The 14,715-nt window shown below is 35.3% G+C and overlaps 1 protein-coding gene across 5 annotated transcripts in view; it reads left to right on the forward strand.

Annotated features, from left to right (window-relative positions):
- LOC136840144 (pseudouridylate synthase RPUSD2-like) overlaps positions 1–14,715 on the forward strand; it is a 1,228,991-nt gene that overhangs the window by 691,927 nt on the left and 522,349 nt on the right. The window contains exon 5 of one of the 5 annotated variants that reach the window (XM_067106574.1): positions 7,164–7,212. The exons of the other annotated variants lie outside the window; for them this stretch is intronic. Within the exon in view, the coding sequence (XP_066962675.1) occupies positions 7,192–7,212 (21 nt within the window). The 5' untranslated portion in view covers positions 7,164–7,191. The remainder of the gene's footprint in view (positions 1–7,163; positions 7,213–14,715) is intronic. 5 annotated transcript variants of the gene reach the window in all.

Consider the following 14,715-nt stretch of genomic DNA (forward strand, 5'->3'; position numbering starts at 1 on the left):
AATTACAAAAGTAAAACTTCAACCATCAGAATGATGGGGGGGGGGGACGAGGGTTAAGTTGCCTTTAAGTAACAAAAGTAAAAAATAAAATGCTTCAGAGAGAGGGAACATTAATCTTCGAGAGAGAGAGAGAGAGAGTTATAAGAACTGAGAAAAAGAGAAACTTTAGTCAACATATCGAGAGAGAAATTATCAACAAGAGAGAGGATGGTTATTTGTTCACGTATCCGGTCCGTTCATGTCTTGACACCATCTGTGTGAGATTAAGGGGGCTGCATGGACATTCAACAGTTCATTGTAACGCCAGAATACATTTAGTTGATCGTTTGTTACAACCCTTCTGTATTCAGTATCCGAAATATGGCGTTACGCGGCGATCGCCCGATTAGAGATATTTCACGTGTAGTGTTTGTTGTTAACATTTATACAATCTGTTACTTCCTTTCCTAACACCTGTTCCCAGCATATTAGCAGATGTGTGGATCAGATGTGATGCTTAGGGCTTAAATAGCAAGATAGGATACGTTTGGGGGTATAGTCGTCAGTGCACCTCGCGCGGTGCACTGTGAGCATTATTTAATGTTCTTTTGCAGCGTCCTTTCGGCCTCTAACTGCAACGTTTTTCACTCCTTTTATTGTACCTCCGTCCATATTCTCTTTTTCCATCTGACTTCCCACCCTCTCGTAACAAATGTTTCATAGTGTAACTGCGAAGTTTTCCTCCGGTTACACCTTTAAAACCTTTGTACTCTCAGTTTCCCTTTCAGCGCTGAATGACCTCATGTATCACAGCAATTGGTCTTTGTCCTGAATTTTATATTCCATTCCATTCCAAATAGAAACAGAGGGACGAATCGCCTTATAACTTTAGTAGGACAATGTGTGTGGGAATTCGGGTCACGGAAGAATATGTGGTTTCTCAAGATTTGAGTATTTAAGCTCGGAGTTCACGAAGGTCGTTTTTGCTTTGATATTAGGAAGATTTACAGACTTAGCATTCACTGTAAACAAAAATACGGAAGCGTGCACTCTGTGAAGAACGTAAGGATCATGTATTCAGAGGGATTTGTGTACTGTCTGTCTGTCTTTTTTTTTATTCCAAAAGGACTTTTAGGATTTGAATTCTTTATAAGGGATTTTGTTTTTTCATCGATAGAAAAACTTTGCCACCCTATTAGAGAATTTATTAGAATAATTAAGGTCGTGCTTTCAGTTCACAGAACTTGTCGCAATTCCAAATGCTTTTTTTTTAATCACTAGAGGAATTACAAGTTTGTATTTATCAGTGAAATGCATAGTTTGCTTTTGGTAGAATTTTGAGTCTTTCCAGTCACAATTTTTTTACCTGTGGTAACATTCAAGGGTTAAAGTAAAATAAATAGTATTGGACACTATTGAAAGATAGTTGGAGTATTGAAAGTTCTTCTAGGCTATATTCACGGATACATTAATTTTTTCGGATTACTTGCAAACTAAAAGGGAGCACGAATATTAGGGTTAATGATGATAACGCAGTTTTAACGCCACAGTAACGGTAATGATAACAATAAAAATGTGCGTAGATGTCCGTAAGTAAATGAAAGAAAATATTTGGTCCAAAGGAGAGGAGAAAAAGGGCAAGGCAAACTCGGCCACTCTCCTCTCGCCTGGGCTCCTCTTGTACGTAATCCAGCAACTTCAACCTGCCGGCGACTCTGACGAAGTGGCGTGATTCATCTTATTGCCTCCATCAGGAGATCCCAGGCTGGCCTTTTTTTTTATTTTTATTTGGCGGGGAGGAAGTGGGGGTCCGCTGGGTAGGCGTAGGGGAGTGGGTACAAGACTAGGTAAAGATATAAAGATATCAAAAGACTGGGTAACTAGAGTTTCGTTTTCTTTATTATTTTATTATTTCGTCGTCCCAACGTATGGTTATATATATATATATATATATATATATATATATATATATATATATATATATATATATATATATATATGTATATGTATATATATATATATATATGTATATATATATATATATATGTATATATATATATATATATATATATTATATATATATATATATGTATATATATATATATATATATGACTATTTATCACATCACCGTGATTCCTTATACAATCAAGAAAGCTACAAACGTCCTTTAATATCCAATTCCTCTACCTCCGGGAAATAATATATTTTCATATATATGTTACCGAGGAATTTTTAGTTGATAATAAGTCCACCGTCCGTAGGTCAGACCAGCGACGGACGAGGAATCAGGACTACAGTGACGCACTAACGAAATCGTACAAGAGAGGTATAAGTGAATAACATCTGCATCTATATATATATATATATATATATATATATATAGATAGATATATACACACATATACTGTATAAACTATATATATATTGTCTGTCTGTCTGGCTGTCTGTCTGTATTTAGCATAAAATATTAAAAGTATTTAATTAAACCTACATAATGTCATGATGTCAAGTCATGCTTTATAATTTTACGTTTTTATAGTATTAAAATCAGGAAGTATTATGAGCGAAAATTACAAGGACGGACATCAGTTCTCTCTCTCTCTCTCTCTCTCTCTCTCTCTCTCGCTTTGCCTATGCGGTAAACATGAACTAATCTGGCGGTGGGGTCGTCCTGTGTCTTCCTTCCGTGGACGGCCATAAAACCGGGTCAGTAAACAAACCCATCGCCTTGAAGAAGCAAAAGTAAACAAGTACATTAAAAAAGGAATTAAGTAAACAATCGTTTGTCAGTCTGCTGTTACAAGAGAAACACGTTCCCGCCGCGGATTGCTTTTCGGTTCGAAATCTCCCGGGGATCGTCTGGTTTTGGCTGTGGCTGGGGCCGAGTTCTGATTGTCTACCGCGGTATTTTTCCATCGTTATGGATTTAGCTATGTTTTTACATGTACTTAATATATATATATATATATATATATATATATATATATATATATATATATATATATATATATATATATATATGTGTGTTATTATTATGTGTGTGTGTAACTGAATCACGAAAATATGGAACGTGATGAATATATATAAATAAAGACAAAATCCACGAAGGAAAGAGACACAATGGAGTGCTGCAAGGCCTTTCGACTTATAGTCCTTTACTTTGCAGACTCTGCTAGGTAAAAAGGACTATAAGTCGAAAGCGCAGCACTCCATTGTTTCTTTCTTCGTGAATTCTATCTTTATAATAAATATATATATATATATATATATATATATATATATATATATATATATATATATATATATTCAAGAAAACGTAAGCTTTTAATTTAAAAATTCCCTAATTGTATTAGATTAGTTAATTTTGACCTTGAAGAAAAATTTAAATAAATACAAGGAAAGGCCATTTCATGTAGTTGAATCCACCTTTTCACAGCACATCGTTTGCATTATGTATGCATACTGCAAATGAAGACTTTTACATGGAATTTTAAAATTTAGCTTGTCGTATCTTTAAGGCTGTCATATCCTGCTGTGAACTGAATGAAATTACTGCTAAATGCTGCGTTAGGCATTCGGTGTAACTGTTACTTAAAACATTTTAGTCATGACGAAATATTGGCTTTCTTACCATTGAACTGTTTCAATTTCTTCTGAACTTTCTTCCCTAATTTGAGATCAGAATTCAGAATCTGTGGAATCACAAACAAGAACTGAAGAAAGATTGATTATTACATTATTTTCCAGTATGAAATTTTGATGAATTACTCTGGCATAGTAATTTGAAAAATACTCAAGTGTCCGTAGACTGCAGTATAATTGAAAATAGGGGTTAAATGTTTAAATGCTTAAGAAACCTGTGTTGCATTAAAAATCTTTTAAAATGAAAGATTGAAAATGTTATCATATGCCTATCATAGATTTCTACATCAAAATTTTCCACCGTTTTCCAGCTTATATGCATAAAGTTTGTTTGTGGCGTCTTTCTGTGAAAAATTTTTCCTTACACTTTTTTTTCCATTTTTCATGAGTCTTTCCTCTCTCTCTCTCTCTCTCTCTCTCTCTCTCTCTCTCTCTCTCTCTCTCTCTCTCTCTCTCTCTCTCTCTCTCTCTCTCCCCGTCATATCTGTATAGTGTGAAATAAACACGGAGATAAGAAGAGCCAAGTTAGAGTCCCGCCGATGCCCCGAAGGCATCGTTAAGAACAGAGAGAGATAAAAGAAAGGGTCTCGGAGGAAATCTTTCATCGAGATAAGGGCGAAAAACGTGTGTTTGTGTGTGTGTGTGTGTGTGTGTCTTTGCCCTGAAGATGCAGCATCAGTAGCAAGTAGCAGCAGCAGCAGCAGACATCCAGATGTAAAGAAAAAAATAAAAATAAAGAATAAAAGGTTTAGTGTGCACTTCGTTGTTTCATGCCAATGAGAGAGGGGAGGAGGAGCTGGCTAGGCTAGATGTCCTGGGCTCGACCTAATGGCCCCGGTTTTCTTTTTTGTTTGGACGTGCTTGTCCTTCTTTGTGCTGTTACTGTCAGTACTGACAGCTGTTAAAAACAGGCAGCAGTGGTGGTAATGGCAGTAGTACTGGCAGTAGTAATGGTGTTGCAATTTTTATTACTAATGGCTGTAGTAATAGCTTTCTTGGTGACACTGACTTTTCAGTAAGATATTAGATGCGATTATGTAAAATATTAATCATTCTTCCGAAGATACAGTGATGTAGAATATTCATTCTTTTTCCGGACATACAGTGATGCGAAATGTTCACTATATTTCCAAACATACATCGATGGAAAATATTCATTATTTTTCCGAAACCTTTCCATTAAAGACGGAATTACAGTAATTATAGAATTTTTAGAATTGTTGTATTTGTTTCTTTGCTGACTATTTCCAACGCGTCAGATATAATGTCATCATCTTTTCCTGACCTGGTTCGGCTCTTCATTTTATGCAGTATTCTTATATTTAGTCGGACGAAGCCACGGATTCTTATTGTGGAAAAGGAGAAGATGTTTCAAATTTCCCTCTTGTAGATAACACTGTTGTAAAGATATGTCCCTCTTTTAAAGATATATCCCTCCTTTACCTTTTCCTCTGTGTAAATCTCCTTTAACAGGATTAAAACTTTTGGGAATAAATGGGACAGACAGACAGACAGACAGACTTTTTCATGAGAAGAGATCAAATCGTATTTTTCATGTTATGGTGTCTTCATAATTTTCTGTGAAGTTTTGCACACTTTTTCCATTTTTCGTCAGTCATTCATCTCTCTCTCTCTCTCTCTCTCTCTCTCTCTCTCTTCTCTCTCTCTCTCTCTCTCTCTCTCTCTCATAGGGTTTCCCTATTTATCATCTCTGTAGACGTTTGTGTCTCCTGACTACCTAATTCTTCAAATCAGGCTAAATACGTTTTTTTTTATTTTATATGTAGACAGATTAGGCCTTTCACACCAACAGTATTTCCCAGTTAAAAGCACCCCGTTATTGAAAGGAGAGGAGTAGATGAGTAGTGGGAGTAGGAGGGGAAAGTGGATGAGTAGGGGAGGAGTATGTGGCGAGTTACCCGACTCGGCAAAGTAATCGACCTTAGGGGATTAATTGTCTAGCCCCATAGATTCTCTCTCTCTCTCTCTCTCTCTCTCTCTCTCTCTCTCTCTCTCTCAGGCTGTTAAGCGAGATTGTCTGGTGATTAATTACATTTGTAACCGTTGATTGTTCGTGTTTAATCGTTCTAGCTGCAGGATTGGGTTACTGGGTTCTGCCCGGTAGGATTTTCCTTATTGGGGGGAGAGAGAGAGAGAGAGAGAGAGAGAGAGAGAGAGAGAGAGAGAGAGAGAGAGAATATAGTTCAGTAAATGAGTGAATGACTTAAGATAATGTACAGAATTTGGAAAACAAATGAATAAAATTGATAATTGAGAGAGAATAAAGCTCTGTAAATTGGGTAGGATTTTCCTTATTGGAGAGAGAGAGAGAGAGAGAGAGAGAGAGAGAGAGAGAGAGGTTAGTAAATGGGTGAATGAATTAAGGTAATGTATAGAATCTTGAAAACAAATTAGTAAAGAATGCAGATAGGTAAATACTTTGCAAAGAAAAGAGGAACCCCTTGTTAATGCAAGTAGTAAAAGAAAACAATTGAAATATAAATATTCAAAGAAAAATGAGTGACATTTATAATCCTTTTTAACCTAACGTTATGAAATTGCCAGTCACACAAGTCACGCTTTACTCTCTCCATTATTTATTTATTTATTTATTTATCTATTTATTTATTTGTTTGTTTATTTTTAACTTAATGAAAATAACATGTGAATTCCTGAAACTAAATAAATGAGTGGCAGTCGTTGACGCAATCTTCATTTTTTGTTTATTTATCTATTTATTTAACTAATCGTCTAATTTTTTAACACCACAGCGAAAATAATATCCAAAGACTAAATAAATGAGTGGCAGTCGCTGGCGGTACGTTCACGTTAAACGATTCATTGTAGTTCTTAATAACCATTATGGTACACAAGAACGCGACCTCCGCGTGAATTAGCATATTTTCCAATCCGGTTAAAACGTTTCCCACGGCCTGGCTGTCACTTAGTCTGTATTCATCGTGATCCTAGGTCCGTCGTTTATTAATTTGTTTTTTTTTTTACGACTGAATGGTAGACGACTGACTGCCTCGGCAAAAATTTATCGTAAGTCGTTATATGTAAAATTTATGCTTGCTTGTTTCTTTGATATACGAGATGCATGTGTATATATATACTGTATGTATGTATATATATATATATATATATATATATATATATATATATATATATATATATATATATATATATATATTATATATATACAAGGGTTGTAACAAGGACAAGTATATAATTTATACCTGCATAAAAGCTTCATTACCAGGTGGTCTACCTCTGAAATAATACAAATCCCTTAAAGACTTCTATTATCACATCTTTTTATTAATCTTAATTGTTGAACTAAACGGCCAATTATGTGCATATGATCAATCAACTTTGTTAGGTCTTAACCAGCATTGGAAATAATTCTTATTTTTGCTTAAAAACACACACCTTTCATCACGGGTAGGAATTTACAAGAAAGATTGCATCATTTTAAAAAAAGATTTTATGTTTGTATTGTGTTAGTCAATCACTAATTTTTCTTTTCATGTCTTTTCAGGTACGAATCATGTTGATAAAGTTCCAGCATGAGCAGCAGGTGGCGTATGGTGAGTTTCTGTGAAATGTTTATACAGTTGTCCGATGTATTTTTGCCATGGGAAAATCAACCGGACTATGCATATGTATGTGTGTATATAAATTATATATATATATATATATATATATATATATATATATATATATATATATATATACATATACATATATATATATATATATATATATATATATATATATATATATATATATATGTGTGTGTATAAAATATACAAAAACAGCTTCTGAAGATGCTATATTTTGGTGAGAACCGAGTTTTTTTGGAAAACACTGAAGATTTTTTTATGGTCTGGTATTTATCGTGTTTTCCTTTGGTTTGCTTTGTCGCTTCTCCTCAACTGTATTAACCCTTGCCATTATCCTTGTCTTTGCATATTACTGTATGTCATCCATGCGTCACAGAAAAGGAGAAGTTAAGCAAATAGATAAAATGGAGAGACTTAACGGATCATTTCCTTTCGTACTTAAGGACACGAGGGACTTTTAATCATTCAGTCTCCCTCGCACTTACCAACGCTTGTGATCTACTAACCACTCCCGCCTTCCTCCCCCTTTTTCCACCTTCCCTATTATCCTACCCTTTTCTCACGCCCCTCTTTCTCCCGCCTTTGATCCACCATTGTGTGTGCGTAAGGGTAAATATCATTCATCTAGCATCTCATTAGAGTTTAATTACTTCATAGCCTATTTTTTTTTTCCACGGCTTCCGACAAACAAGACTTTTGGACGTTGCTAAATAGCAAAAGACTTAGGACGGGCTCTAAGGCTCATCATCCCCTGATCTTCTTTGAGATTCTCGACCATATGAGTATGTATTCTGTGACATTTTATGATGCCGAATATTCTTTCGAGTGAAAATACCCTTTGCCAGGTGATGCGCGCTCTCTCTCTCTCTCTCTCTCTCTCTCTCTCTCTCTCTCTCTCTCTCTCTCTCTCTGTGGTGTCTGATGCGTAATTTTTATTGCTGAGGATCTTGGGAAATGAAGAGGGATTTGGTAAAGGATAGAGGAGGTTTTAGTATTTAATTAGCAGGTCAAGTTGCTTGTACATTTCTCTTGTCGAGTCGGTTTCCTTTTAAATTAGAAAAGAATCCACCCCGAGATTCTCCTTCTTCTTTTTTGAGATTTTTGCCTTTCATTGTCTTTTGTTTTACTTGTCTAGTGCCTGTTTTTATTATTATATTATACAGTTACCTTTCCATTCCTTTTTTTCTCCACTTTTCATACTTGACTGACAAGATTATCAACTTCATTAAGCTCAATTAATACCAGTATTTGCCCTTCTGTAATAATTTAAAGAGGTCATACGCTAGAGAGATTTTATAGGAGAGCCTTCAGAAATGAAGGATATCGTTGCCATGGCAACGCCCGTGGCATCCTGAGGCCTTTCCAGTGCAAAGGCACAGATGAGTCTTTTGATGAGAAAGAGTAAATATAGGAAGTGCCTCATTGTTAGTATTTGCATTTGAGGTTTATTTCCCAAGAAGTGAAAGAATGATGCCATGAGGCTGATTGTTTGTTAGAGGGTTTTTTTTTTGGAATAATGAAGGATCCTCAAATATAGATTCAACACTCAAACTTTGACCTTGGGTGCTCTTTGTCCCACAGAGAAATTGTAGCGCTTTTGTTGAATGCTTTTTAGATTATTGTTGGTAACGCCTTAACACGCACACTTAAATGCTCGCGCGCGTGCGCACGCATGCAGTCATATTTTTGTGATATGTATATGTGTGTGTGTTTATATATATATATATATATATATATATATATATATATATATATATATATATATATATATATATATATATATATATATTATATATATACTCGTATTTGAGAGAGAGAGAGAGAGCTTTATTGGAGTTAGTTGAAAGTGATTGATAATGCATTTATACATTTTAAAACTGCTAAGATTTGCATTGGGGATCAAAGAAAATTATACATTCTTCCAAATGGACTTTCGTTCAGGTTTACAGAGAGGAAATATTGAATCAAAGTCGGTATTCTTAAAAAAACTTGACTGTATACGAGAATCAGTGTCTTTCAATCCAGTAGGTATAGACGCAAGAAGAAGCATTGCTATGAGCTGACCTCCTTTCCGATTTAATACGAAACTGTGCCTTTTCTCTCTCTCTCTCTCTCTCTCTCTCTCTCTCTCTCTCTCTCTCTCTCTCTCTCTCTCTCTCTGAGAGAGAGAACGTCATTATTCAGTGTGGGCGTTGTAGAAAGAGTGCGAAAAAAGCAGTGCACAATTGTAAGGAATGACAGCAGAGATGTAGAAAAAGCAGCTCAGTACAGAAAGGAGATTGAGAAGTAAAGAGTAAACTATGTAGGAGAAATAACAGAAAAACAAATACAATAAAAAAAAAACAAATATTATGAATAACCAGTTTCAATAAGTAAGACAAATGTTCGGTAAAGTAAGAGAACCTGCTCAACTAAAAAGAATTTGCACAAAGTTACAGCTTCTTAAGTTTCAAAAATTCAACTGCATGATTATGAAGACGATTCCACAATTTGCTTACACTAGAAGTAAAAGTTAGAAAACTGCGTGGCATTGAAACTCAATGAAAAGGCGAGACTGTTAGAATTAACTTCATGTCTAGTATTACTTTTTGGATGGTGTAGTCTGGGGAGATCTAGATGCAAAGGAGGACCAGAAATTTGAATTGAATTAAACAGCTTGTATAATATATTAAATGTGGTTATTTCTGTACCAATCAACACTTCTTAACGCCAATTGGGATTTAGAGATTCTGACCCAAAGGTTTAGAAATGGCTTACATGGTTTTTTTTAGCAGAATTATTGTGATTTATGGTTTCCTAATAAGAGTAAATTAATACTTCAGATATTCTTTAAATAAAAATATGTCATGGAACGAATAAAATTTCAGGGTTTATTGTATGGATGTATAAAGAGCGGAGTATGTTGTAAGTAAGATGATGTTAGAAAGCTTAGTCTCTCTCTCTCTCTCTCTCTCTCTCTCTCTCTCTCTCTCTCTCTCTCTCTCTCTCTCTCTCTCTCTCTCTCTCTCTCACAGTTGTCAAGAAAACACTCCCTGAAAGCCATATATATGACTATGCAGTTTACGAAGTTTCGTAAACTATATATTTCCTTGAAGTTGTTCCACCATCATAAGTTAATATTAAATACCGAGTTTAAAAACGTAGCTTAAAGAATAAAAACAACTGAGAAATTGACCTTTCAAAAATGACACGGTTTTTCGACTACCAGATTCCATAAGTTTACAGTCTCAGCTGATCCAAGTCACGTGACCGAAACTGGATTTTGTTTTAATGCATTTCCCTTGGGACATTCTTCCCGTAATGTTTACATAAAAGCCTCTTTTGTTCGTATTTTTTTTAATTATTATGAAAACGCACGGATGAAATGGTGGTGTAAATGCACCACGGGAGAGTTTTTTTTTTTTGTTTCTTATTATTTGTTTGTTTCTTGTTACTTCTTTCGTTCCATCGTCCTCCATCGTTCCTAGATTTACAAGAGTATACGTAATGATATGGCGTACGAGATATTGATTAACATAGTAAAACTTGTTATATATATATATATATATATATATATATATATATATATATATATATATATATATATATATATATATATATATATATATATATATATATATATATATATATATATATATATATATATATATATATATATATATATATATATATATATATATATACATACACACACATTATTTATTTTGTGTTCTTGTTTTCAACTAAAAAAACAGCCGTTTCTTGCTCTGCGCTTCCTTCAAGAGCAAGAACACTCATATTTGTTTTGCGAGTGTACATAAGACATCTTTCCCTCTCCAAGTGAAAACGCACACAAATTCTCCTCTTTTTAATCCGTTTATGTATTTGCCATTCCATTCATCTTCAAACAAGGACAGTCCTGCAGCTTTTTCTTTATTTACTTGTTTGTGTATTTGTTTTTTTGACCCTATCTCTCTCCTTTCCACCTCCCCCTCGTTTCCTTTCATTATCCTTCTCCAAGTGCACAGGGATTTAATCAAGGACACTGCCATATTGTTCGTCATAATACAGGCATTTTTAGACCGTTTCTCGGCCTTTGTTTGCTGTCATCGTTGCCCGTAAAGGGACTTTTAACAGGGGAATTGAAGGTGGGCACAGAGAGAGAGAGAGAGAGAGAGAGAGAGAGAGAGAGAGAGAGAGAGAGAGAGAGAGAGATTATATCCATATCTTCCCCCTCCTTGCATCGTGAGAAATGTTGAGAGAGAGAGAGAGAGAGAGAGAGAGAGTGTATATCCTTATCTTCCCCCTACTTGCATTATGAGATATGTTCAAAGAGAGAGAGAGAGAGAGAGTGTGGATTATATGCAAATATTCTCCTTCCATCGAAGTTTTTATTGGAAAGGGTAAGTGTTGTGTATTGTTATGAATTCTAACCTTGGAAATTTTTTTTTTCTTTTCTTACTTACGTTGGTCTTGGTTATGCTTGAAGGCATCCTCGGAATGGACGAGTAAAGGGTGAACCTGTTGCCTGCAAAAGGAATTAAAAAAAGGAAATATTGTTCGTGCTCTTCAGGATTTTTAGGAAATTCGTGCGGATCACTGACATTTTTAAGAGACAAAATTAAAATGATTTATCCTGAGAATTTATAGAAGATGAAATAGATGCATTTTCATATTTAAGGTTATCTAGGATTAGGGTTTTTGGATGGCAATAAAAATTTTGGCTGCACGGTAATATTGCAGGGCAAAATAAAATTTAACTTAGTGATAATCATTTTAAAATTAAAACTGAAGTGTTCCTGGTACCGGTATATTACATTTTTCAAATGGGAAACATTTTGCCGTTTTTATAAATATCTTCAATTGGATGATGTACAGCCGTTCGTGCATTGCAGATATTAGAAACTATTTATTCGTAAACAAATCACTTCTGAAAGATATTGATCGATGTTTTGCTGAATATTTTAGGAAGAAAATGTTGAGTTTTTATGTTTTATAATGTTCTTTAGTGAACGAATTTTATATATTTTACCTATGTCTTTTAAGGAATTTCGTGATTGCTCTGTTGATGTTAATTACACACACTGTCTCAGTGTCTGCTTTAAGGTTACTGATTATCATGGGGGTAAGTTGTTTGTGATGAAATAGCTTTCAGCTTAATTGTTTACTCATATATATCTCCCTTTTTAACTCTCTCTCTCTCTCTCTCTCTCTCTCTCTCTCTCTCTCTCTCTCTCTTGCACACACACATTCACTCCCGTTCCCTAAAATCCCCCCTCTCTCTCTCTCTCTCACACACACACACACACAATGTTTTCCCCAAAAAAAGTTCCTCTCTCTCTCTCTCTCTCTCTCTCTCTCTCTCTCTCTCTCTCTCACTAAAGAAAGGAGACTTTTACTTGTAGTATATATTCTTTATTTCACCATATTCGTCTATTTCTCCTCAATCCCTATATCCCTTCTGAGGACTCCGTCTCCTGTTTCCCAACCCATGCTCGAAGTATGTCATGAACCCGTGCCTAATTGATTAACGACTCAGGTTACCGAAAACACTCTTCGGAATATTTTTATTGATTAGAAAAAAAATGAATTTACAGGCTTAATCTCATGTTGTTCTTCCATTCTTTCTAAATATTTGAGCGGCGGGTTTTGATATCAGATACTGCGCCAACTTTTGCAATACAAGTAATTTGTTTGTGGAGTTCGAAGTGTTTGTGTGCAAGGGTAGAAAGAGAGAGATGGTAGAGAGTAGAAGAGAGTATAAAACGAGTGTCGCGCGAGCAGGTTTTCCGCCAAACTTTGGATCAGGTAAGCCAGTCATTGATTGATTCATTCCCCTGAACTGTAGTCACAAATTAGCCCAAACTGGGGACGAAAATCTTATCTTATGTTGGTGGCAAGGTGCTGAAAGAAGTCGGGAAACCTTCTCGTTTGACGCCGCCAAAAGATTATCTGGGAGTAATCTCTGTGTGATGTTTGTTGGGGGGGCGGGGGCGACGGTGTTAGTCGTAAGAGCATGCGCAGTTGAAAGAATGGCCTGTAAAATGTGTAGGAATGTCAAGTAGCAGCATGTAAGTAGGGAAGAAGCAATTAAACTGTTTGGGAGAGCAGAGTATACGGTAAAAAGCGGAAGATATATGCGCACCATGTATGCTTGTTGTTCCACGTATGCATGATTTTAACTTATGAATATGTTTTTATTAACGTAACTATCTACACGAATCGCTCTTTCAAAGATATGTATTACAAAGCAGATTATGCGTGATTCATGACAGTGTGTTGTGTTATTTAACTTTTAGCCGCTAAGTTTGAGCTCGACCTCATCTTACAAATTGGCTTCATTAGCAAAGTATGCAAGGCAGATATAAAGTCTATTTCATATATTAAAACGTTATGGCCAAGGTTAAGTTCCTGTTCAACAGTTAATCAGTAAAGAGGACCCTGACATCTGCCTCACTCAGCACATCGTCATTGATAGAATTCGGATGTCACATACGATCGCTGTTTGGAATAGCTTAAGTGTGGCCACATAAAATGTCGAATCTCCGTCACCCATAGTTATATGTGAAGTGTGAATTCTTTAACTTCAAATATGTGATAATATAAGGCTTTAAAAAAACTCAACGTCTACATATGGGACAATTAGATAGCCAGTCAGACAGACAGACACTCAGAAAGGTCATTTACTAGATAACCCCCCTACGGTAAACTGGGGGCATAAAAATGAATTTCCTAAATACGACCATTGAAGTCAAGTGTTCTCATAATGGGAACTATGCTGAGCGACCGAAATTTTTTAAAGTACAGAAAAAAAAGGACGAAAACAATTGAATTTTCAAAATTCGACAAAGTCAAGTGTTCTCGTTATGAAAGCGGTGTTCGGTATTACGTGAACTGGAAATTTCCCTCTCAAAAAAAATATGTCCTCGTGATCTTTTATTTCTCTTTTTCTGTTGATGCTTCAAGCCTCACTCTTCTGACAAATTGTAGTACCTTATAGTGTTCAAGTATTTTAATAGTTCGACCTGATTTGTGTACAGTTCAAGGAGAAAACCATTTATACGAGCCTAATTCTGGGACTAGTTTGGTGATCTATGTTAATCACGTTGTAGTGTCCTGTACCTTGTGTATCTTTTATCTTGAAAGTTTGTAAGTTGGCATATTATTGTTTGAGAATATGTATTTCCATCATCCTCTTTCTCCATGTTTTATTCTTTTATATTTCTTCAAGATATGGTGGTTCCAGTATGTAACTAGAATGTACCAATTATAATTACTTAGTAAATAGCAATCTCTTTAGTGTTGAAACATTGATGATGAATACGGCTATTACTGGATGAAAATAAAAAAAAAAAAAGCTTGAATGAGAAATTATTAGCTCTAGTCAAAGAGAGACACAGGGGGAATGGTCCGGGATTACGCTCCGAACACATGCCATCGTTCGTTGCACCTTAGCAGATTTACGTTATCGAAAAATCGTTAGATTTG

The sequence above is a fragment of the Macrobrachium rosenbergii genome, chromosome 7, assembly GCF_040412425.1.
Source record: "Macrobrachium rosenbergii isolate ZJJX-2024 chromosome 7, ASM4041242v1, whole genome shotgun sequence".
Lineage (NCBI taxonomy): Eukaryota > Metazoa > Arthropoda > Malacostraca > Decapoda > Palaemonidae > Macrobrachium > Macrobrachium rosenbergii.